The sequence below is a fragment of the Corythoichthys intestinalis genome, chromosome 9, assembly GCF_030265065.1.
Source record: "Corythoichthys intestinalis isolate RoL2023-P3 chromosome 9, ASM3026506v1, whole genome shotgun sequence".
Lineage (NCBI taxonomy): Eukaryota > Metazoa > Chordata > Actinopteri > Syngnathiformes > Syngnathidae > Corythoichthys > Corythoichthys intestinalis.
Genome location: NC_080403.1, coordinates 3,090,315 through 3,117,768, shown reverse-complemented (window position 1 = coordinate 3,117,768; position 27,454 = coordinate 3,090,315). Strand labels below are relative to the sequence as shown.

At 39.0% G+C, this 27,454-nt stretch overlaps 1 protein-coding gene across 1 annotated transcript in view; it reads left to right on the top strand.

Moving 5' to 3' along the window:
* megf6b (multiple EGF-like-domains 6b) overlaps positions 1-27,454 on the top strand; it is a 212,793-nt gene that overhangs the window by 19,643 nt on the left and 165,696 nt on the right. Inside the window, exon 4 of the mRNA XM_057846276.1 lies at positions 15,518-15,622. Coding sequence (XP_057702259.1) covers positions 15,518-15,622 — 105 coding nt within the window. The remainder of the gene's footprint in view (positions 1-15,517; positions 15,623-27,454) is intronic.

Here is a 27,454-nt window from a genome sequence, read left to right as displayed (position 1 = left end):
CACATTACTTACAGTGGCTGCTGCTGCTGGCCAAAAGAAAAAAAAAACTTCTAATATTCCTCCTCTTTGAGGGGGCATGCTGACATGTACTGTATTTATGTCGGGTTGTGTGTGGGTGGGTTCGGGGGTCTAGTCATCAGCCAATCGAATATGCGTTTGGGGGAGGGGGGGGATTGGACCTGCGCATTAAAAATAAAAAAGGGGTAAATGTAGATCTGAACATGATGAAAATAATTCATTTAATAATGGTAGGGTCAATTCTATACCTATAACATATGGGAAGACAATCTAAATTACCTATTTAACTGAACTTATTAAATAATGCAAACAAGGTTGCCAGAAAGTTGGTGGGGACAATTTAGGCATCCTGAAAAGTTGCTAGTTTTATGTCCCTAACGTCCCTGTGCAAACCTACGTCGCTGACATTGACATAGTACCTTAATCGGAAATATATTTATGGATCCAGCACGTTTTATGAATATACAGCACTTGTTATGAATTTTGTTCATAAAGTTTGTTTCAAAAAAGTAGCGAAAAAGTTTATATAAGGTACATTTTCTTTCACCTGTAAGGTTAAAGGGTTAGTGTGATGTGTCATGTGTGATTTTCCGCTTCAAAGACTTTGAAACATCACTCAGTTCAGGTTAGCATGTCAGCTAGCTGTCACGCCTCTTGGTTTGTTTACTTTCTCCAAACCTGAGGAAGGGAAATGACATAAGCCCGACTTAGGTGGCATAAAATATTGTTCGGGAGGTGTGACAGTAAAGGTGAAGTCGAAAGTTTTGACCGTTATGGAGTAATTTTGCCATGTCGTCCTGAATAAATGCATTTTTATTATTTCATATTCCATTTAGCACAAGACTGGTATTTGTCATGACCATGCCATTTATTTAGGTATTGGGGAAAAATACTTGGATAAAAAGAATATCTGTAAAAATATTAGAGTAGAGAGACTGAAACAATGACATTTTTTGGCTCTCTTCGTCGCATTTTCCTCGTTCTGAATAATTCCCCCTCTATGGGCTGAATAGTAAAACCGATGAGCCCATTCTCCCGCTGACGTCATCCACCTGTTGGGGACGCTACAGCCCTATAACGGTAGGCGTGGCTAACCGGCAGATTAAAAGACTAATTTCTCGTCATCTGCACTTTGCTAAATTGTTGTATATAATCGAATCGTCTCAAAATATGATTCTAATTCACATAATAATGCTATTTAAGACTTTTTTCTCCTGTTGTACGCACTTTAAACAACAATGCAAAGAGAACTGGCGTTCACAAATTCACAGTCAAAATATATATGCAAAATACACTTAAGACTCAGACTGGTCAAATTCTATTTAAACATTTTAGCAACTCGTTTAACTAAAAAATACAATGGATGACAATATTTAGTCACAATATACAAACAATAATGCTGGGAGCCATTATCAGGAGTCATTTTGTGAAGACAACACTCTATTACGGCGAGGGACAAAACGCTCTCATTGGCTTGCGCTCTTATGAATTTAAAACTCGCCAATGACACCTTGTGGTATATTTAAATCACTACCTTACATAGTTAAAGAGTGACCCTGTGAAGTACGGCAGCGTGGCCATGTGACGTCAACAACAATGGCAAGCTACTAGTTTATTTTAGGATTTAAAGTTTTACAAATTTTATTAAAACGACAACATCAAGCAGGGTTTTAACATTAAAATATTGTAACTCGTACTAACATTTCTCTTTTAAGAACTACAGTACATGTCATTCTATCCGAGGTACCTTTTAAAGTGCATTTTCCTTTCATCCTGAAATGTTACTAAAATGTACATTTTGTGAGTAGTGTAGTAAAAGCCCAGGCCTCAAGCATTCTCAAATGGAACATTTTCAGTAAAGTTCTCCGTAGTATGAGAAGATGTTGTCAGTGTTATTTTGTGTTTAACCTGTTTGTGTCCGCGATACAAGTATTCCCAAATATTGCAGTCTGCTCCCTTCACTTCAGAAAGTCTGTTTTGTTTTAACAGACATCCACAGATAATCTTGAAAAGACCTTGCTCGGGAGTCAGGATTTCCAGTGTCTCACTTATTTGTGAAGACAAGAAGGAGTTACCTCCTGCTTTATCACGGTACATATCTCTGTGACCCAATATGTTGAAGCAAGTTAATCGCATATTTCTCCTTGCTAGCTCGCACTGAAATCCTCCCACTTTAGTACACCCTGTGCTAAGAATTTTTTTGTGATGCACTGGTTCGCGTGTTACTTCATTCATCGTTCATTCGGCAAATGTTGTTGAGAGGCAGTTAAGGTCTAATCACGTTGTAGGTCACGCGCACAAAAAGGCTGGGAAGTGCCAGAACATCAGCTAGTAACATCTGTCATTAGCTAAATATTTTCCTTCTTTTGTCTCTATTGTTGGTGCCTAATTGCAGGTTTCCTGTCTAAGGGTAAAGGCCTTTTCACACTAGCATCAGCCCAGTGTGGAGAGCAGTTCATGGCAAGCGCAAAGCGGGAGGAGCTACATAGCCTGATGTAGATGCTGTCAGGAAGTGTAAAGCTGCAAGCATATTGTAATGTCCGTAACTTTCTGCGGGCCGCGAAGGGGCCATGGGACTGCCGAGTGGTGACGTAGCGGGAAGTAGGGGGTGGTAGGACGGCGTGAGCGAGAGTGTTGGACGCATGTTGCAGCAGTTCGCAGTTATTTGTGTTTTTTTTCTATTGTTGCCACAATAAAGTGAAGGTATCCATCATTCATTCCTCTCCTTCTGTTCCCTCATTCGGGGCTATTACAATATTTATTATAGTCCCAAACTCCAATGCGTTTATTTTTCATTGTTGCACAAGAAAAGAGCAACTTTTCCTATTTCAAGGAGTAGGGGGCATTATAATAGCCGTGTAAAGTTTTACTAGTTTCGGTGAGAAGGTGAATAGTTTTTTGTTGTTGTTCGTGAACTACATTTCCACACATCGAGGTAGCATTTAGCTCAGCAAGAAGAGGTATGAGAGTCATTTTTCGAGTGTCCCAGAGCTCACGAAACGTGAAAAAAAAAAAACCAAAAAAACGCATTTATTTAGGTTTTGTCTCCTGTTATTTACGTACATTCGTCTGCCGAAACAGCCTGATAGCACAGATATAAGTACGCCTGTCCCTCTGCTGTTGGATGCGTCGTTGACGTCAACGCAAGGCGTTGTTTTCAACATAGTGTACTAGAGCTGAAACGAATACTCGAGCAACTCGAGTAACTCGAGTTTAAAAACTGATCCGAGCAATTTTATTCACCTCGAGTAATCGTTTGATTTTGACAGCTCTAAGCATCACGTTTTTAATGCGGGACAACGCGCTGATGTCACGTGCGTGGAGGAAGAAGCAATTAAAAAAAAAAAAAAAAAAAAAACACTGCAGCCAACAGCCGCTACAAACGATGCCGACGTTGCTAAAAACTAGCCCGCATGATGCTACGGTGGTAGCAAGTAGCGTCTGATGCGTCTTATAGAGATCACATGTATTTTGAACTAGATGCGAAATGACAGAGTCAGCGGCGTTGGTAAACAGCCGCCATCTTAAAGCAATACACTTCTAAGCGCTAATAAATACGATTAACGTTACTGTCACTCACTCACGTAATGTTAGCCCTGCGAAGAGCTAGGTTTCTATTAATTATGACTAATGTCGATGTGTGGCTAACGTGTCTTACACACAGGCTTTATTTAATCTGTGAAAACAGCGTTGTAGAGTGATGAGGGTGTAAAATAAAAACTTCGTATTATGCTAACTGTCAATTTTAGCTCAGTAGTCATTGCTGGATAAAACACCAAGTAGCACTTGTCCCTAATGTGCTCCAATACAGCACTGCAAAAACTCAAAATCCTATCAGGACTTACAGTTTAGACTAACTTAAAACTTAACTAGAACTTAAAAATAGCTTGACACAAATGGAAATTCAATTAAAACTATATACTGTATATATATAGGTTTTTTGGAGTGAAAGCAGTGAATTATGCTTTTTTTTCATTCTAGAAACATATATATATTTTTTATAAGATCTATGTTTTTTTTGAGTGAAAGCAGTGAATTAGTCTTTTTTAAATTTCTAGTTACATCTGAGATGCAATTGTTGGCTGTTTCCAACAATGTACATCGAAAATAAAGACATTGATTGACTGAAAATGGTTCAATATTAGATGAAATTCTTGTTTTCTCATGTATATTTAAAATTGCTCTTCACCTAAAAATATGTTTTATCCGATTACTCGACTAATCGATAGAATTTTCAGTCGATTACTCGATTACTAAAATATTCGATAGCAGCAGCCCTATAGTGTACAAATGTGTGTTACGGCTTACAAATTGTCAGAGGTGAAAGAAGTAAAAAGCTTCAAAAACCACAATTGCCTCATTTGCCATGTGTCAAACTGAACAACTTCACATTTAGTGAGGGCAAAACACGTCATATTAATAAGATAAAAAATAAGATACTTTGAGGTACAATAAGGTAATGTTTACGTGACTTAAAAACAAAATGACTGGAGACAGACACAAAGGCGGACGAGACTTCGGCGTCGTAAAGTCGAAATCACACAAGAAGGGTACATTGTAACCCGGGAACTAACTGTAATTCGATTAATTGATTCCACAGCCCTATGCTAAATCCCTCATAAACACTGCAGGTACAATTACAAATAGCAATTACACATAGCAAAACAAATATATTATAAATACAAATTGGAATTATACAAAAATAATAATAATGTAAACGAATCAGGTTCTAATGTGGCGGTTGTGTGTTGTTGCTGTTCCTGAACGCATCATGTGACTGATGAGAGTAAGAGAGGTGCAAAGAGTCGAAAGTTTTTACTCTCTCCTTTAAAGTTCTCTTGTTGTTGGCGTCGGCTTCTGCGGACAGTAGCCGTGTTGTATTTCACAAGTTCTGAAATAAATGATTAGAAACCTGACGAAGCTGTCGACTTCCTTGCTGATGTTACAACAATAAGAATTGTCAACTTGTTTTGTCCTAAAGACAAGCGAATGGAGGTCGTCGGAGGACCGTCAAGATCGTAGACATATTCCGGCCGTATTGTCAAGTCAGTTCACACCACACTCATATTTTTCTGTCATTTCCATCTTAATTTCAATGGTAAGCTTTTTCCTTTATTACACACCTGCACTAACCTTCTTGGGACTTGTGTTGATTTCTCTCACAAGAAAATCCGCCGTGCGTCCGTCTTGCGGTAAAATAATGAAATTGTAACACTGTCATAAATGAAAAATGACGAGTCGAATTTTACGTCGGATGTCGAAAGGATCGAATTGTCGATGCGATCATATGTCGAGGTACCGTTGTACATGATTTATTGCTATGAAATGAAAATAAGACAAACCTGATTTGTTATTTTATACATCAGTCTTCACTGACCATAAGATCTTAGAGTCCTGTCGTTTCGTTTGAAACATACATAAGGAGCCATTGAGTTGCCCCATTCCCTCATGACATCACAGCAGTGACTCTTGTGTTTCTGAAACGACACAAATTGTCTCTATGGCTCTACGCCCTTCTGATGAAGAGAGAAGAGCACTTGACTTCGAGATGGCGATTTCCTCCACTTGAGTTTTAAAGCATCGTTCAATGACTTGCCTCGGCTCGGAGCCACGGCCCCGGGATAGGATGAACAGGGTCAGTCAGGAGTAGAGGCAAGTGTATACATTGATTGCTGGCAACAATAACGTGGTGGTGGTCAGGGTGGGGGATGTGAGTATCAGGGACAATGGGCCCTCCGGTTTGTACTCCTGGTAAACTGCTGAATGGGAACTGGCCTCCCTTTGTGGCGGCACGGAGCTGGCAGAGGTAGTACATGCAAAACAGGCAGAGTGGTCTGAACAAAGGAAATGGTCCGGTGTCTAACCATGGGTGGTCTTTATGTGGGTGTCGTAGAACAGTATGTCGGATCCATGGGGGACTGGATTGCGCATAGCTCTACAGAAATTGGCGCCGACCCAGATGCATACAGATTTATGAGAAAGGAATTCCTGAAAAATAATAAACCCCAACAAAAAGATATATGATAACTGTATCGCAAATCTGAGTGTATGAAGTTATTCTTCAAATCCACTTACCATCGCTACTGATGGTTTCTATTTTGTATTGTTTCCCATAACGTTTGGGCGTCCATCACTGTACATTTCTTTTGCAATTGCGTGTATCCTGGTGAAACGCTATAGATTTCAAGGGTCCTAATTATGATCCTTTGAGAGTTTGGGGAAAAAAGAGCCCCTCTACATTAGTTTCACCGATTGACACACTGTTTGGTGGACATGGGGTATGCAGTGGTACGACAAAGTATCTGACCCTTTTGGAATTTCTCACACTTCTGCATAAAATCACCAACAAATGTGATCGGATCTTTGTCAAAATCACACAGATGTAAAAACAGTGTCTGCTTTAACTAAAACCACCCAAACATTTATAGGTTTACATATTTTAATGAGGATAGTATGCAAACAATGACATAAGGTGGAAAATAAGTAGGTAAACTATCACATTTATTACTTTGTACATCAGACAATGCTCCTCATCAAGACATTTCTCACCAGGTGCTTGTTTTATAGTGGGCAGGGCAGCATTAAGCCACTTATTAGTGATTGATCACACACCTAAATTAAAATGTTTGTTAAAAATTGGTTTCAATTGCTCCCTTAGGCAATTGGTTCACTTATTTTTCCCCCTAGAGAGTAAATAAGACATGAACAAGATCTCATCTTCAATTTTGCTTTGCTATGGGAGTGTTGAACATTTCAAGGCTGCATGTTTTATTTGACAATCCACAATCCTTCTACATATAAAACACTACTGTAAGTGCATCATAAGATAATACACTTACTCATGGCATTATGCAATTTGTGTCCAAAGTTGGCTGGGCAAATGTAGCAGAATTGCCATGGTTGTTGTTGTTCTTGTTGTTTAAGACAGCGCACTCTCGTGGGAGAAGCAGAAATGCAGAGGAAACTCTGACGGCTTAGATAAGCCAAAATGGTGCAGTTTTGAAAATATAAATTACTGATTAGAACATTTTTCACATGGTTTTAACCAAAAGAAGGTCGGTTTTGGTTCAGAATCAATTAAGCGAACAGCCTAAGTGCCTGCTAAATTGTCAATCTCAATTGGAATCTGTTTTTACTAATTGGCACTATCCTGACACCACATTGATCACGACAGGAGGCCCGGAAAAGGTCAGGAGCCCCTTGTCGTAAAACCTACCAGAATTTGGTTGCAAATCTTTGGCATTGAGTTCGGTCACCTGGGTAACAAAAGCTTGACCTGCCATTGGTCTTTATGACAGAGTAAAGTGAGGGCTGGCTCACTTGGATGACTCAGCTGAAAAATGAGCCGATTTTCAGCAAAACAAAAGAGTGGAAAGTTTTATCTACCGATAATTCTTAAAGTGCAAAGTGCAGTATTTATAATGAACCTGGATATTATATACAATGTGCAATTTTTCACCTTTTTCTTATTTGAACCAGACAGAACTGACTCTGAAGGGGCAAGCAGAGAAAACAAACATAGAGAATAGGGACTCATAGATATAATTGAAAATCTTTAAAACAAAATTCCCACTTGACACAATGAATGACTACATACAACAACAGCTGCTGAGCATTGCCAAGCAGTTTCATGCCTACTTCTAAATTGTTGCTGTACAGTCGTATGAAAAAGTATCTGAACCTTTTGGAATTTCTCACATTTCTGCATAAAATCACCATCAAATGTGATCTGATCTTTCCAAAAAATCACGCAGATGAAAATACAGTGTCTGCTTTAACTAAAACCACCCAAACATTTATAGGTTTTCATATTTTAATGAGGATATCATGCAAACGATGACAGAAGGAGGGGAAATAAGTAAGTGAACCCTCTGCCAAAGGAGACTTAAAGAGCAATTTGAAACAAATTCTTACCAAACATTTTAAGTCAGGTGTGTACCCAATCACTGATGTGTGGTTAAAAACTGCCCTGCCCACTATAAAACACATACCAGGCAAAATTGTCTGATGTGCATCATGGCTCGGTCAAAACAGCTGTCTGAAGACCTGCGATCAAGGATTGTTGATTTGTATAAAGCTGGGAAAAGATACAAAACAATCTCTAAATGTCTGGATCTACATCAATCGACAGTCAGAGAAGTTGTCTACAAATGGAGCGAGTTTGGCACTGTTGCTTCTCTCCCAAGGAGTGGCCGTTCCCCACAGATGATGCCAAGGGTTCAGCGCAGAATAATCAGAGAGGTAAAAAAGAACCCTAGGGTGTCTGCTAAAGACTTACAGAAAACACTGGCACAGTCCAATATCTCTGTGCACACATTGACTTTATGTAAAACTATGGCCAAAAATGGTGTTTATGGGAGGACTCCACGGAGGAAGCCAATTCTGTCAAAAAAAAAAAAAAAAACATTGTGGCTCGTTTAATGGTTGCAAAAAGGCATGTAGACTGATAAACCAAAGTTGAATTGTTTGGGAGCAAAACACAATGTCATGTGTGGAGGAAAAATGGAACAGCTCACCAACATCAACACCTCATCCCCACCGTGAAGCATTGTGGAGGGAGCATTATGATTTGGGGCGTTTTTGCTGCCTCATGGCCTGGACAACTTGCAATCTATTAAAGGAAGAATGAATTCAATAGTTTATCAGGATGTTTTGCAGGAACACCTAACACCGTCTGTCAGCCAGCTAAAAAGAGGATGGATGCTGCAACAAGAAAATGACCCAAAACCCAGAAGTAAATCAACTTCAGAATGGTTTCAGAAGAAGTGGCCAAGTCAAAATCCAGACTTGAACCCCATTGAGATGCTGTGGCATGACCTAAAGACAGCGATTCATGCCAGACATCCCAGGAATCTGACTGAACTACAGCAGTTTTGTGGGGATGAATGGGCCAAGATTAGTCCTGATCGATGTGCCAGATTGATCTGCTGCTACAGGAAATGTCTGGTTGAAGTTATTGCTGCCAAAGAGTAGGCCACAAAATATTAAATGTGATGGTTCACTTACTTATGTTTTCCCCATTCTGTCATTGTTTGCATACTATCCTCATTAAAATATGATATGAAAACCTATAAATGTTTGGTTGGTTTTAGTTAAAGCAGACACTGTATTTTCATCTGTATGATTTTGACAAAGATCAGATCACGTTTGATGGTGATTTTATGCAGAAATTTGAGAAATTTTAAAAGGTTAAGATAGTTTTGCATACCACTGTAGCTTTTCAAAAGCCAGTTTGGGTTCAGCTGACATAACTGTTTTACAAAGTACTAAAGTACTTGAAATGATGCATTCCTGCACACAGCAAACCATGATTTCTTACGACAAAGTAAAGTGTTGGTCTCCAGGAGCACCACTTAGGCGCCCTGAGTGTGAAACATTTTTTGTTTGTGAATTGGCCCCAGAAATGAGCTCCCGCTGTCCGGTCCGCTCTCTGACGGTTAAACATTTTGACGCAGCCTAAACAAACATTGAGGTGCCGCTGTGACGATGTGGTCATCCCCTTGGCGAGCTGGAAGAGCGGCATCTGCTTTGGGCTTTTCAGTTGTCTCAGCATGAGCCACTGCCTCTGCTTTGTCTGCCTCCGCTCTCCGCGGATGCCGCTAATCCCCTCGGAGAAGGTGTCTTTGTAGTTAATTGCAGATTTCCCTGTGACGGATGAGAATGAGTTTTATGCCAAGCCGAATGCCACATTTAGGCTTTTAATTCAAGGGAGATTAATCATCTTGATATACCCAAAAAGATAAAGCACACTCACATAAACACACACAGAAAGCATAACAGAATAGTTGTTAGGGAGTTTTCTATGGGTCGACATTCCGTAATTTTCCTAAAATTGCTTTTTGTTTGTTTTATTCTTCTCGTATTCCATCTTCTTGCATATGTCCAAAATAAAACATTCATTTATTATGTATTTTTGTTTTACATTCCGTATAACTGATGTTATCATATCACATTTAATGGTGATTTTATGCAGAACTGTGAGAAATTCCAAAAGGTTCCGATACTTTTTCATACCACAATATTATTATGGCCCCTACTCCTTGAAATAGGAAAAATTGCAGTTTTCTTTTGCAACAACAAAAAATAAACGAATTGTTGCTTGGGACTAAAGTGCTTGAAGCTTTTCAATTCATGACGTCTACGTCAGGCTATGGGGATCCTCTCATTTTGTGCTTGTTGTGGACTGCTCTTCACACTGGGCTGACGCCAGTGTGAAAAGGCCTTTGCTCCTACATTCTGAAACATGCACATTAGGTTAAATAAAGACTAAAAATTCAGCAAGTAATTTACCTGGCAAAGGTGTATCCCAACTCTCCCGCTAATACACAGCCGGGACACACTGAACAGTGTCTACTTTTGTGGATTGTAGAGCTGTGATCCATGGTTGCTCCCCTTCTTGGTTTACTTGACCAAGCCCTTCCACTGACAAAAATTTAACCTAGGCTTTTGTAATGAGACAAAGAAAAATGTGTAAGTGTGGTTGACCGTCTGGAGGGTCCCGACTCCCGAGTGTTTAGCCGTTGTCTGACACCTGATGAAAAGCGGATGTTTTGGCTGGAGCATTAGCCTCTGTGGAGCCTCAAGAAATCTGCATTCAATCATGCTTATTAGAGACCTCCACGTTATGTTTTTTCCTTTGTGCAGAGATGTCATTTCCCACTGCAGACATGATACCCCTGAAGTGAAGCCCGGCGGCGAATACACCTCATCCACCGTGTGTTTTTAATACCACAAAGCACCGTTTACACTCTCTCTGCAGAGAAACAGATGTCTCTTCAAATCCAAATAGAATTATACAAACGCCTGCAATTAGACCAGTACTAACACTGTATATTACATAGTAATTTCCTAATATAGCCAGTGGTAGTTCCTATATCTTGGAAATGTCATGAATTAGATGTGGCAGTTTTTAAGATATTAACCACTTTTTTTCAAAATGATAACTCCCACAAATATTGGGGGGGACTTACTGCTCTCGTGTGGTAGACTCAAGTCTGAGTGCACAACATACTATGCTGATCATCAATTTGAAGGGAAGAAACAATTGTTAGTACTCATGTACTCATCGCATAAGCATTCTTTTTAATCTCCTGCATCTTTTAAGACCATTTAAATATGAATTCCGTGACAAATTTCACCGCTAACCTCACAAAAAAAAATCTCCAAAAATATCAAAGACAGCAAGATTTTAGCTTTAGTATTTTTTGAGCCCCGGACGGGGCCGTTCCTGACCAATTTGGTGCCCTAGGCAACATATTTATTGGCGCCCCGCCCTATTTACACCACATATATTTAAACACTCACACTGAAAAAGCACGTTATCTCTTTGTAATTTATTATATAAAAAAAGACGAACAAGTGCAGAAATTAAAAGAAAAATGCTGTAATAACTATTCAAAAGCACCAATGAAAACACTTAAAAAACAAATGCATTAAATACATTACAATTGTTATTACAATATGATTAACACCCACCCACACAAACCTATGTAAAGACACACAGAACACTTTAAACACAGAACACTTTAAACACACTTTAAACACTTTTTTTAAAACCATGACTTATAACCTTACTCACCTTGTCTTCACTGATGCAAAAGCATCTATTGCACTTTCATATGACAGTTGTTTTGGGAGGTGCACTTCTTTCCTGGACTTGGTGGGCTTGGACTTGGTGCTGATGTGGATAAGTTTGCGGTAAAAGATGGCCCAGGATGTACAGAGGTAGAAAGAAAATATTTCAGAAGAGCATCTACAAAGAGAAGAAAGTGAAATGTTACATTATATTAGTCAAATAGCTGTTGATTGTGAAACCAGCATGACATAACTATAATAGCGCCTAATTTCTTGCAGCCTACTGTACCTGTCTATTGGATCCGGCCACTATCTTTGATGGGCGTAGTTAAAAGAAAATACATTCTTGAAGCACGGCAACTACACAGGACTATCCAATAATAATGAATTAAATAATATATGATAGCAAAAAAAATATGAAATGGAATATGTTTTGACATGAATGTGATCGCCATTTTAATGAATTATTGACATATTTAATAACAAATGTTTGCATTTAAATCCGTGGCACTTTTAGTCCCCAATACCACAGAACTTTGAAATTATTAATTCCATATTTAATGGTGTATTTATTTAATTAACCTTGGCACTTTTAGGCAAGGCAAATTTATTTGAAAAGCTCAATTTAACACAAGGTAAAAGTGGTTCACATCACATGAAAATATGCAAGACAATCCTCCCATACACTTAGTCCAAATTTCTCTAAAATTTGAGTTTTTCATCTGATCCGAAGGGCTTTTGTCTTTTCATGAAGTTCACTTGTCATCATAACGTCGCTCAATTGCGGAGGCTAAAAATAGCACCTTCAGGTAGCTCGCTGGTCTGCTGGGTGGTGAGACTAGGGTCCTTGGTGAAATTATCGCATCACAGGAAAAAGTGAAACGGGCAGAAGGCACACTAGAAAAATGATTTCATTATTATTTAAAGACTTATTATGAACAGTTTGGTTGTTCTTTTGTTTTATTGTTTTATATAATTTTTTTAAATATTGCTTTCATCAAATATTATTTGAATATTTTTCTTGACGCCTTTTTGGACACTGGTGCGCCCTTAGGCGGTTGCTTCAACTGCCTTATGGGCGGCACGGGTCTGGTCCCGGACACATGAAAATGCAGGAATAGGAAGAACACACCTTCCATAACACCAGCGGTCTTTGTGGTGGCACGGGCTTGGTTCCACATCTGCCTTCATGAACATGTTGTCCTCCCATGTCATGATGATAGCAGATGGATTTGGTATTTCCAAATTGTCTTTTTTGAGAGATTTTGATAAGTAATGTTACTCCAGCTCCTCTGTTGTTTTGGATGGAGAAAGTGTAAAACGAAAGTTGCGAGCAGAAATGCGGAATTAAAGCAGAGGTAGCTCGGAAACTTGTCTATACAAGTATAGATAAACAAGCTCTTTTCACCTGCTGTGAATTAAATTGAGTTTATCACTAGTAGCTGTCCAATTCATGGGACATCATTCAGCATGGGAGCTCTATGGCAACCAATGTGTTTAATTTTGGGGAATTTCAGGTCATTTGCTGTTAGTTTTCAGTCATTTTCTGTTGATTTTGGAGCATTTCTGGGTCACTCCCTGTTGATGTAAGGCATTTATGGTTCACTACCTGTTGATTTTGGGTTACAGAGCAGGAAGTGACAAATGAACAGGCAATAACTCAAACTCAGCAGAAAGTGACCTGTAAATGCCCTGAAAACCCAAGCCATTGAGTTAACAGAGACACTATTCTAGTGGAAGATGTTGGTTGAAAATTGATGGCTCCTTTTTATACTTTTTTTTTTTTAGACAGTGACACCCTTTTCAAACGATATATCGATTTTTGGCAGGAGCATATCGACAAATTTATGGGATACAAAGTATCACAATATATCACCATTTTGATAGTTCGTCACACATTATTAAGACGCAATTTGATGCAATGCAATGCAATTTAAAATGACAGAAATGTAACACATACCGGATTAAATTTGATGCCTTTTCAAGACACATTATCAAGAGTAGATTTAAGACTTTTTAATAATCTGCTGAAAACCTGTCAACAGTCAAAATTCCAACAAATTGGCTCCATGGCATATTTTGAAAATTCCAGTTCCTGAAGTCACTTGTAAATGTATTTTAAAAGAATGTTTTTATTATAACAGTGGTAACTCAATTTATGAACGTCTCTACATACAGAATTTTCAGGTTAAGACACACCTCAACGGGAAAATGTTTATTGCACAATAATCGAATGTATTTGTTTCATTTTTTGATGCATTTTTATGCAATATAAAAGATTTACAGTGGTATAAAAAAATATCTGAACTTTTTGGAATTTCTCACATTTCTGCATAAAATCACCATCTAATGTGATCTGATCTTTGTCAAAATCACACAGATGAAAAAACAGTGCTTTAACTAACCACCCAAACATTTATAGGTTTTTATATTTTAATGACGATAGCATGCAAACAATGACAGAAGGGGGAAAATAAGTAAGCGAACCATCACATCTAATATTTTTGTATTATAGTGTATATAGTGTGTATAGTATAGTGTATATTTTGTTTTGCATAGTTTTACATATATTTGATGTGTGCACAGAGATATTGGACTGTGCCAGTGATTTCTGTATGTCTTTAACAGACACTCTAGGGTTCATTTTTACCTCTCTGAGTGTTCTGCGCTGAACTCTTGGTGGACAGCCACTCCTTGGGAGAGAAGCAACAGTACCAAACTCTCTCCATTGGTAGACAACTTCTCTGACTGTCGATTGATGAACATCCAGCCTTTTAGAGATGATTTTAGTATCCTTTCCCAGCTTTACACAAATCAACAATCGTTGATCGCAGGTCTTCCGACAGCTCTTTCGACCGAGCCATGATGCACATCAGACAATGCTTCTCATCAAGATATTTCTTACCAGGTGTGTGTTTTATAGTGGGCAGGGCAGTTTTAAACACTCATCAGTGATTGGACACACACCTGACTTAAAATGTTTGGTAAAAATTGGTTTCAATTGCTCTTTGAGTCTCCTTACGCAGAGGGTTCACTTACTTATTTTCCCCCTTCTTTCATTGTTTGCATGTTATCCTCATTAAAATATGAAAACCTATACATGTTTGGTTGGTTTTAGTGAAAGCAGACACTGTATTTTCATCTGTGTGATTTTGACAAAGATCCGATCACGTTTGATGGTGATTTTATGCAGAAATGTGAGAAATTCCAAAAGTTTCAGATACTTTTTCATACTACTGTATTTCTGAATTTTGCGGTGCTTGGAACTGATTGGGCATTTCCATGATAAACGCGTCACTACTTACATAATTCCCAAGTTACGAAACTCCCTCCTGAACCAATTAATTTCTTAAGTATAGGTGCCCCTGTATGTATTTATTTATTTATATATAATTTTACTTTTTTGCAAGCAGCATACTTCTATACTTTTCTTTTTTCCAAATATTTTCATCATATTTTGAAATGAAAATGTGAGTGCAAATCACGGCCTTGATGTGCCCAAAGTGAAAAGTTGAAGCACATGGATGGATTGATTTGACATTTTATGAAAGAAGCCTTTATGAATGCACTAATGGTGATGATCTTCTTGACATTTGCATTGAAGGGTTTAGCACACCTTTAGTTCATAGAATGGTCATATTACTGCTGGGTCAATAAGATTTATCTGAAAATTTATTTCTTTTTTAATCTCTTTGTCAGATGCAGGAATTTTATTTGGTTGTGAACCAGCCCATTGCTACCATGCATTTTGGGGGTTGGAATGGAAACATTGCAGTTAGAGCCAAGTGTTAAGAGTCCTGGAGAAGTCTCAAAGTACTGCCGCAACAGGCTGGCGATAAGACTTTGATAGCAGCAGTTTTGCAAATGTTGTTGTAACAACCGCCAGGTATTTCACCTACTTGTGTTTGTTTGATTTGTCGCACAGCTGTGTGTAGCTACGGTGTGTGCTTCAATGGGGGCCAGTGTCGAGAGGGATCCACCCAGCTCTGTGACTGTCCAGCAGGGTTCAACGGGCCCAGCTGCCAGTATGGTGAGTTCGGAAATACATTTTCTTTTAACACAGTTTAATTAATGGAATTGTGAAACTCCCTATTTGACTTTTGTTTGGATGAGTAAAGAAGAAAAAAAAGAAGATATTTCTAGTTGAACAATACACTCTTTACATACACTTGTGAACTTTAAACCGTATTGTACAGTATTTCTTCAGTGTTTTAACCCATTGATGCACAAGTTACTGGACCCTCCACTCTTCCATAAGTGGGTCAAAAATGACTCATATTAGAACCAATGTGTTTTTATGCCATTTTGGTGAAGAATAATCACTTGTATATTAATTAGTATGATATCCAGGGCTACACAAGAATGATTTCATGCTTGAAATATCTTTATGATTCTATTAATATTTTTTGGGAAAAAACAAACAAACAAACAAACAAACAAACAAAAAAAAAAACAGAACAGAACAGCAATAGACTTCATCCTTCCTTGTATTTTATCATCAATGATGAAGAGCTCCCATGCATCTTTTTGGTGAGACAGTGGTGCTAAGCCCTTGTGGAGGCACTGACCGATTTCTGAGGATATTGTGGCTCTGTGTTCTGCCCTGGGTGGGAGGTCATTCTCTCTAGTAAGAGCCCTACCAACTCATTCTGTTGGCCTTGGCCATGATTTTGACACTTTCTTCTTCAGAGGACACAAAAGTGGAATCTTATGAGTCAGATTGATCCTGTTCAGTTGGATTTCCAGGTGGACAACTGCCACTGCCACCTGGACAATAGTCTGGGTCCTCATCATCAGAAATTTCGGACACTTGAGTCCAACCCCGTCACTGCCTCTCCATCATTCAACATCTGTAGGACCATTTCAGCTGTAAATCTAGCACAAATCCGATTTTTTCGTGTTTTTCCGACTCGACTGAACGGGAAAAGTCGCATAAAAGTGGATCATCTTCTAATTCGATTCAGGTCTCTTTCGTATGTGGTTAAAATCCCCTCCGGGCCACATTTTTCAAGAACGTGGCTGCAGTCCGAACTGTCAACTCCCCAAAATTGGAATTCATGCAGCAATTAACATCAGCAAAGAGCGAGTGAGACTGGGTGCTATGGTAGCGGTGCAGCTGTGCATTAGCGTTAGCGCTTAGCTTGAACACGGCTTTTGGGGAAGGAGCGGGCTTGACAACAGTCATAAAAAAATAAAATGGGTTGAGAATAAGCCTGACAATGCTTGGTTTTCTCTATGCTCCAATGCTCCTGCGCATGTGGGTCAGTTTGCTTAGCGCACCTCGGACTGCGAATTAGAGCGCATGTGCGATACTTGAACAGACTCAATGGACAAAGGCAGTCTGAATGGGTACGCCAAAAAACAGATATGACAAAAATCGGAATTGTGCATTAGGACCTGCGGTATGAACCTAGCCTTAGTTAGCTAGCTAGTTATGAAGTATGTTAATTTGTTGATAAATAATAATGAAGAGTTATGAAAGACACACACACAAAATACTATATGGACATAATACTTACAGTACACGTATCAGCTCTTGCTGTGTAAAATAATCTTCTTAAGGGATGTCACTTTTTACATACCTAGTCTGTGTGGTCCACGGTAAATTTATTCCTGACAGCCAAAGTTGATAAGAATGAAAGATTCCCATTGGATTCTATAGAAAATGCATGTGGGTCATTTTTGACCCACTTGTGGAAGCTTAGGGTAGTAATACAAAAATGACAATTTCTTCAAATGTATAAAAAGTTCATCAAAAATTTGAATGGCATTATATCAAAAACATGTTTTTTGAGGAATACCTGGAATATGAATTGATAACAATTTTTCATTCGGAAGATATTTCAAGAAAACAACCTCACCGGGTCATTTTTGACCCACTTATGCATCTAAGGGTTAAAGAGTTCCGAAGTGTTTTCACAATATCAAAATTGCAGCAGGACCAGTGTTGTCACTAACGCGTTACTAAGTAACACATTATTGTAATCTGATTATTTTCTTTCAGTAACGAGCAGTCTAACACGTTCATTTTTCCAAGCCGTTAATCTGATTAAAGTCAGTTTCCCTAGTGTCTGTGCGTTACTGTTTTGTTATTGCCTCATAATGTATGTAGAATGAAGAATTTTTCTCTTGAGCTTGGGAGTGACATCACATGTCACGTTTTATGATCGGAGGACAAAAAAAAAAAAAAAACGGGTCACGTTGAAGGAATCTGACCTTTTAGCCAGATTGCTGGAATCATGCCAGCCGAAACGCCGTACCCACACTGGCGCAGCTCCAACAACCCGGGCTGGCGGAGTACCGACAACCCGACCAAAAGGCCAAACTCCGCTCATTCACCTTAGTCTTAACCCCTTGTACTGACTCCATTTTGAGAGATAGCAAAAGGCTTCGACACACAAGTTGACAATATATTCAGGTTGACAGCAATCAAATGGCATGGCAAAACAGCAAGAGACCCAGGCGAGGAGGCAGACTGGTTCCAGGGTCGCCATATCACAAGTCAACGAAAGATTCCCAAGAAAAAAATGACAACGATTAGTTAAACATTCAGTCTTTTTGAAGGCTCTCGCTGGGCGGGAGAAGAACGGTGTATTTGGGCGTTGTTTAGGATTATTGTCTGTTTGTGGATTGGACAGGAGAATTTGGGAGTTACTGTTGTCAGGGCAACGATGGCTGTGGATTTTGCCACCTCAGCACCACGTGAGCGAGCGGGTTCCTCATTATCAGATATTCCTTGTCAAGACAAGATGTCCCGCCATTTTTTCTGGACAGTCCTTAAGAACTGATTGCGGGAGTTCGTGGTGCAGACGTGGGTTTGTAGATGTCTTGCCTCGTCAGCGTCAATCTTGCTCAGTCAGCTGCATGACGCATGCATTGGGCTTCCGTGATCAGAAGGTGTCATGTATCTCCTATGCCAACTATATTCTGCTTGTTTTCCTTAAACTAGGATATGCAGTAAATATTATTTATTTTATATTGGGTGTGTTAGAGTAATACAAACAGTCAAACAGTAAATACAAGAAAAGATACTATTCCTTCAGCGTGTATTACCATGCTGTGTGTGCGCTGAAAATCTGGGGCCAAAACAATATAGCTTACCGACCTCATCACGACGCGAGCAATGAAAGATGGAGGAGAGATACCACAATTGGATGCATTTGCTCACTGGAAATACAGCCATTTCTTCACATTTTTGTTCTGTAAAGATGACAAAAATATTTGTGCGTTCCAAACTTTGCGCTGGGTCAAAACACGGTCGACCACTAAGCTAAAAACTCCACATCCAATGGCGTAACACACGCAACATGTCACTTTTAATTAATATTCATGATGTTAGCAATTGTTGCTAGGTAGATCAAGCTCCGATTTGTCCCTAATGTTAAATGCATGTAAAGCGTGTACGAACGAGATGTTTACTGAGCTAAACCTACCAATTCTGTCCGAAAATGATGTCCCTGGTGCCAGATTCACTGATAAAGATGTGGAAGAACATACAAATGTTCAGTTGAAGAGATGGCTTGAGTGTCGAGGGCTGAAAAAGGCGGTAAAAAGAGCCGACCTGATCCAGAGGTAGCTTTTTTATCGACACCTTTTTGTTGTGTGCATTGCCTTACGCCACTGACAATGACATTGTCCTGTTTCAACAATCTATCCTTTACCACCATATCACCTTCGCTCTTCCTCTATCCTCCACCTTTTCGTCCCCCATGTCCGTCTCTTCACCTTTGGTTCTAGAGCTTTTAGTAATGTGGGGATTGTCATCTGCAGGACAATGGCCCCCAACAAAATGTTTACTGCATATGAAGGTGAACGGCTTTACCTTGCTGGCATTAAACTGGTCTCTATTCCGTTCGCACAAGTTGATCCATGGTTCACATTTTTTCCTTCTTTTTGGGTTCGAGAAACGTATGAAGAAAACATCCTTCATATGTCATAATGTTAGAGTCGTTTCTACAAGTTCCATAGCAGCAGTGTTTCCTCAGCATGTTCTTTTATGAAAGATTACTGACAGAAAATAAGCAGTAATAACATGTGTTTCCTGCGAGGGCATGTCTTTTTTGGCTTCGGGATACGTATGAAGAAAACATCCTTTATATGTCGTAATGTCTAGAGTTGTTTCTACAAGTTCCATAGCAGCAGTGTTTACTCGGCATGTTCTTTTTTCGAAAGATTACTGGCAGAGAACAAGCAGTAAGGCAAGGCAAGGCAAGGCAAGGCAAGGCAAGGCAAGGCAAATTTATTTATATAGCACAATTCAACACAAGGCAATTCAAAGTGCTTTACATCACATGAAGACCATAAAAATCACATTTAAATCAACACAACGTAAAAACCAAGACAAAAGATCGCATTTAATCACAGAATAAAAATAAATAAATAAAAATAAAACAAAAACTACTACTACTAATAATAATTGAAATCAGCAATGGAGATAAGCACAAGAGGAATAGAAAGCAGATAGATTGAATTATATAGACAGTTATGGATATGCAGTGCTAAACAAAAGCGTTTTTAGCCCTGATTTAAAGGAGCTAACAGTTTGAGCATACTTCAGACGTTCGGGTAACTTGTTCCAGAGGTGAGGAGCATAATAACTAAATGCTGCCTCACCCTGCTTGGTTCTTGTTCTTGGAACATGGAGAAGACCGGTTCCAGACGACCTTAGAGGTCTAGATGTCTCATAGGAATCTAACAAGTCAAGCATGTATTTTGGTCCAAGGCCATTAAGTGTTTTGTAGACGAGCAGTAGTATTTCATAGTCTATCCTTTGACTCACTGGAAGCCAGTGTAGCGATTTCAAAACCGGTGTAATGTGGTCCAGCTTCTTTCCAGTAATAACATTGATTTTATGCGAGGGCATGTCTATGTTGACCTACTTCCGGGTTAAGATGCCAACGTCACGGTCTAAAAATAGCATTCGTGCAGTACGCTTTTCAAAGAACCACTTGGAACCACAGCACAGCGCGATACAACGCAAAGCCTACAAGTAATGAGACAGCCAGCACTTCTACAGTTCGTAACCAGCCTTAACGTAGATTTTATAGTTTGTAACCACAGGCGGAGTTTGACTTTTGTGGGAGACCCTGAAACGCAGTGTCAGCAATAAAATAAATTTACTATATATTGGGCGGAAAGTACTCAGGTTACTTAAAGTTTCACTCTGAGAATACCAATTTGGCCAAATTTCAAAATGGTCCGATATGCATGTGTGATACATTATTGGAAAGCTTAAAACCTCAAATTTCTGGGGGAAGAAAAATTTTGAACAGCAGAACCTTTAAAAAAAATTTAAACAGCGAAACCCTAACTGGAGGTGAGGGCATGAAAGAGCATAATTAAAGATGCCATGATTTAAACGAGATATCGCGTACTTACCTTGTTTCGATGCAAAAACTAAATGGAGCATGTATCAACGAGTTTCAAAACACAGCAGTGAATTGTATTTTGGGATTTTATGGGTGAAACATGGTAATATAACAAGGGTCGTGATGCTGAAATCGCAGACATAAAAGAGTGGTTGTTTTTTTTTTTTCAATTTTTGTTTCTTTCGATCGATTATTTATCATCTAAAATATTGGGAAAAATGCGACAGTAACGAAATAAATACAATGAAGCGATAGTTATGAGGTAGATATCCGTGACTTATTTACAGACACTATTTTTTTCATCGTGACGTAATTTGTTTAAAAGTTTAAAATATGTGAATCAATAATTTTTTAATGTCGTTTTTTTTTTTTTTTTTTTATAAACTAATTATTAGACATCAAATAATGATTTTAGGCTAAAAATGACGGACATTTCGAATAATAAATATAATTACTTACTTTATATTTATGGCTTGGTTGAAACAAAAGCGGTTGCGCGACGTCTGTAAACGGGGGCCTCCAGGGTAAAACAGACAAATTAAAAATAGTTTGGGGGCTAAATGCGTCATGAATATGCTATGGCAGCATATAGACATATTGTTCTATCAAACACAACAGTTCTTTGGGCTTAAAATACAGCAGTTTATTTTGAAGAGGGGTGCAAGAGCAGAAACTGCTTTTTCAGCCTCGTTTGTGTTTTCCGCCATATACTGCACATATATCCAGAAACAGGTTTTATATTTTACTTTCTTCAAAGTGCTCTAATTACTTTTTTGCACACTTTTTTCCACTCTCTTACAATAAGCTGCAGACAGCAAAAAATGTTTTCACTTCACAGGTATGCCTTATCAGGGTTAATAACCTTTTCAATGGAGTTGGGGCCATCATCAGCCAAGGAACAAAAATTGATAAAAAGTAACCGATAAATTACTTTTAAAGTAACTTAGTTATTTTTCATAATAAAGTAGTCAGTAAAATAACCAGATTACTTTTTTGAGGCATAATCAGAAATCAGTGATTAATTTACTTTTTTGAGTAATCAGTGACAGCACTGAGCAGTACCTCATTACAAAAGTGACACGACGGCAAAATCTTAAAACAACATTAAAGTTGTTTTATAATAACAGATTGAAATAATTTCATATTCATTTTATGAAATCAAAGTAATATTTGTCTACAAATTAGGATATTCTTGATAAAATGAATGAAAATTTACCTTTTCTTTTTCACATTTTGAATTATTTTTAACCTCTTTTAACATTTTTACACCATACATTGAACACTTTTCTCATACACTACTAATTTCAATTTGAGATATATACAAATAATTAAATGAAAAGAGTATTTTTTCATTTGGTAACTATTTGTGCACACATTTTTACACATACATGCGTGCATCGCAAGATAGATGTATTATTATTATTACTATTATTTAGGGGTGCACGATGTCCATTTTTTGAAACTGATACCGATATCGATAACTTCCTGCTCCTCAAAGCCGATACTGATATCGATAACCGATAATAAATGTATAATTTTTAAAATGTATATTCACCCGAGTTTTTGAACAACCTGGGAGACAGGTTAGGACAGCAAGCCTATCAATAACCAACAGGCCTCTCAATAACTTACTAACTTATAACTAACACTGTAAACATTATATAGTAAGGTTTATCACTCATTCCTCATAACAAAAATATGGTAGAACAAAAAGGATTAATGGCTTGCCTTATAATTATCTATATAAATGGCAGTGAGAGAACCCATATTCAATAAAGTATGAGGTTTATTCTCTGCATAGTATAAAATCCTACCAAGCATGCTGACAGGACTAACATTACACGGCAACTATTATATGTACACTATGTGTAGCATAGCACACTAGCTTGAGCTACTAGCCTTAAGCATTGGCTGGCTTCTATAACACAACTTATGAAGTTCTGTACATATGACCCTTCACCACCGAAGTAAACATATATTGCACATCCATATGTTATAGTAAACATAAATACTTACAGACATATATTTCCGAGGCGGAAACGTAAGTAACAGAAAGCATTCACGATTGTCAATGCTAAAGCTAGACACAGCACTGTGTAAAGTATTCACTTTACACAGTGCTGTGTCTAGCTTATGGTGTATGGAGTGTATGGGCCAAATTATAGATGGAGCAAAATATTCTGACCGGCAGGTGGCAGCAAGGCGGCACGGCTGCTGAGTGGTTAGCACGTCTGCCTCACAGTTCTGAGATCAAGGGTTCAATCCCGGGCTTCGGCCTTCCTGTGTGGAGTTTGCATGTTCTCCCCGTGCCTGCGTGGGTTTCCTCCGGGAGCTCCGGTTTCCTCCCACATCCCAAAAACATGCATGGTAGGCTGATTGAACACTCTAAATTGTCCGTAGGTGTGAGTGTGTGCGTGAATGGTTGTGTGTCTCCTTGTGCCCTGCGATTGGCTGGCAACCAATTCAGGGTGTCCCCTGCCTACTGCCCGAAGTTAGCTGGGATAGGCTCCAGCACCTCCGCGACCCTCGTGAGGAATAAGCGGCATGGAAAATGAATGAATGAATGAAAGGTGGCAGCAATGCCCCCGCAAATGGTCAACTGATTTCCCAGCCAGCGAGCACAGTTCATACTGTATTATCGGTCCTATTAATTATGTTATTGGATTTATTGGAATGACGTCATAATTCCTATTATCGGACCGATAATTATCGGACCAATAATTATCGTGCACCAGTACTATTATTATTATTTCCATTTCGACCTAGTGCACGAAACAGTTCAAAATATTGGAAACTCAGGAAAGTGCCTCTTTAAAGGGATCCACAGATAGAAAGACTTGTAGTTATTAAAAGATAAATGTCATTATGAGTTAAAATAATTTGATATTAAAACCCCTCTTGAAGGCGGCACGGTGGCTTAGTGGTTAGCACATCTGCCTCACAGTTCTGAGATCAAGGGTTCAATCCCGGGCTTCGGCCTTCCTGTGTGGAGTTTGCATGTTCTCCCCGTGCCTGCGTGGGTTTCCTCCGGGAACTCCGGTTTCCTCCCACATCCCAAAAACATGCATGGTAGGCTGATTGAACACTCTAAATTGTCCGTAGGTATGAGTGTGTGCGTGAATGGTTGTATGTCTCCTTGTGCCCTGCGATTGGCTGGCAACCAGTTCAGGGTGTCCCCTGCCTACTGCCCGTAGTTGGCTGGGATGGGCTCCAGCGCCTCCGCGGCCCTCGTGAGGAGAAGCGGCATGGAAAATGAATGAATGAATGAACCCCTCTTGATGTTTTTGGTTTTATACAATTTGTAAAATTAGTTTAACTAGTAGGTCGCCCTTGTTGTTGACGTAGCAGGGCGGTGATATCACTGGGTTACACAGCCGGGCTTCCAGAGTATGACTCTAGCGACTTTAACATGTCATCTGTTCAACCCTTTCAATTTGAACCCAAGAGGAACATTAATGAGCATGACAGCACTGTTGATATTTCACAAAACGAGCAGCAAAAGCAAAATGAACAGGAAAGACGGGATGAGACGAAATGAGAGTATGACAAAATCGGTGTTCTACCAAAATGTGCTGCACCGACGAAATTTCTACAAGAGGCGAATTTGACACCCAAAGTACTACTGTGTGCTTTAAGCTTGTTTTGTTTAGATGCATACAGACATAACACACTAAAGATACCTTAAGAAGATACTTAAACATAGTACTAGTAATATCAAATAAGGTGGGTTTAAATACGCTACGTGACCTGTGGTTGACAGATCAACAATCTGCTTTAAAGTATGACAGGGAAACACGTGCAAAAAGTATTTTTAGGCAGTGGAGAGGTAATAAAAGACTCAATAAAAATACAAATACTAAGCACTCGCTGATTTTAAATGATGGTAGTGTTGGTCTAGTGACAGTGACAAACTACGTCATCACCCCTAGCGTCCATTGCCCGCATAAAACATGGCGCCCTACATAGGTCAAAACATGCACTAAATACTGTAGTATAGATTCTTAAATCAATGGCAATATTTTATTAATTCCCAAAAAATATTTTAGTTAAAGAGAACAAATGTGGCTTATTAGAGCCTAAAAGTCTTTAAGTCCGAGGTTCACTTAAAGGCTTTCCAGATTCATGAATCCACTGTATCACGTGTCTTTTCCATCCGACCAATGAGAATGTGAGGTTAAAGATCAATTCATAACTCAATGTGTTGAATATGGCTCCTCGGCAAAATGATAAAAAGATTTTGCATTCAAAAAGACATGGCAAGAAGAAAGTTCACAGTGGAAATATCCTCTTCACTACCTGCTTGCACTGAGGGAAAACATACTTTTATGATGAAAGCTCTATCCCTTTACTTTTGGTATCATTCAAATGTCTAAATGTCTTCTATAGAACACGAACATAGTTAATTCAGTGGTATGTGATGAGTGAGGGTAATGTTTTCCAGTACTCTCGACAGAGGAGAAATTCGTGAAGAAAAAAAAACTGGCCCTCAGTTCAGCACATACATCCAAAAAGACAGGGTACATCTTGTCTTAAATTCCTCACATAAACATAACTGTGAAAAGTAAAACTATGTACTCTACGATTTAAGGACGTTATGTGAGTGAGTTATCTCTGGTGAATTCAGTTTGAAGTTTTATAAAAGAGCATACTTGGCTTTTTAACTCCATTTTCTATGAGTGATAGAGCATATGGCTGCAAAGACCAAGGTTGGTAGGCCCCATGGAGCTTTACATTTTACGGCTTACGTGTGTCTGAAAATTCACAGAAAATATTATGGGGAAAACCTGTTTTGAACTTACTTGACCGGTAACACTATATTTGATAGCGCCATCAAAACACTGTCATAGGATCAAATGAACCACCATTACTGCTTCAAGAAGCTTTATTTGGCCATCACTGCTCTCTTGGGGGAGACAGTCAATCTCTGCTGCCACCTTCTGTCAACACTGTTGTCGTTCAACATGCCTCCTAACATGCATTGCAGCGCTACAGATGTAAATAACAATCAAAATTCATGTTCTGTGCTAATTGCATTGCAGCCCTACAGATAACAAATAACAATCAAAATTCATGTTCTGTGCTAATTATTTCTTCAGTTACTGTTCCAGTTGTTTCATTAATTGCTTGTTATGGTATTTGATAACACTTTAGTTGACAGTAGTGCTATAAGACTGTCATAAGACCATCATATTTATGACAAGCCACTGCCATGAGCGTTAATGAAAGCTTTTGACAGATGTCATTTTGTGTCACCTGGCAAATAATCCCACATTTTGATGTACGTAAAGATCTCAGCTGGACATAAATGGAGTTCGTAACATAATTCATAATGTCATTAATGCCCGTGATAGTGTCATGTTATAATTATGATCGTCTTATGGCAGCCTTATGACGCCGCTGTCAAAGAAAGTGTTACCTGTTAACACAAATAAATCAACAAATATGAGCACTAGCTCATAAGCCGCAGGCTTCAAACTGAGGGGAAAAAGAAGTGGCTTATTGTCTGAAATTTACGGAAATACCAATAAATGCAGATCCATCCAAGGACAATATACCTAAATATGGTTGTTGTACTGTAGCATAATGCTTTGTTTTTGTGGTGGTCTGACTCTTGAAATTATTTGAATATATGCACAATCAAGCATGGATGTGTAGTAAATTAGTTTGCCTCACAGATTTGGGGTTTAGGGTTTGAAGGAAACTGACCTTCTAGCCAGATCGCCTGAATCGCGCCAGCCGAACTGCCTGACCCGTGCTGGTGCAGCTCCAATGATTCAGGCAAGATTCCAGCAAGACACCGACAACCAAGCCAAAAGGGCAAACTCTTCACCTTAGTCTTAACCCTTTGTACTGACTCCATTTTGAAAGAAAACAAGTTGACAATTTATTCAGGTTGACAGTGATCAAAACGGTAAGGCGAAACACATACTCAGGCGGAGAGGCAAGGTCACCCTATCACACGTCAACAAAAGGTTCCCGAGAAAAAGGACAATGATTAGTTAAACATTCAGTCTTTTGGAGGCTCTTGCGGGGTGGGCCATGGGCAACAAGAAAGGTGTGTTTGGGATTATTGTCTGTTTGTGGATTGGTCAGGAGGATTTGGGAGTTACTGTTGTCTGGGCAACAAGGTTTGTGGATTTTGCCACCTCAGCGTCAAAGGAGCTTTTGGAGTCTTGTCAGCCGTGTTATCCGTTGGATATCGGACGTTCTCCTGTGTTCCTTGTGTTGGGACAGAGCGTCCCGCCATTTGTTCTGGACTGTCCGGAAGAAATGATTGCGGGAGTTGGATCGTCAATCTTGCTCAGTCAGTTGAATGACGCACGTGCTGGGCTACCGTGATAAGAAGGCGTTGATTATCTCTTACAGCATGCCCTATATTCTGCTTGTTTTCCTTAAACTATGGTATAAGTGATATTTATTTCATAATGGGTGTGTTAGAGTAATACAAACAGTTGATCGGTAAATAAGAGAAAAAATACTATTCCCTTGATTAT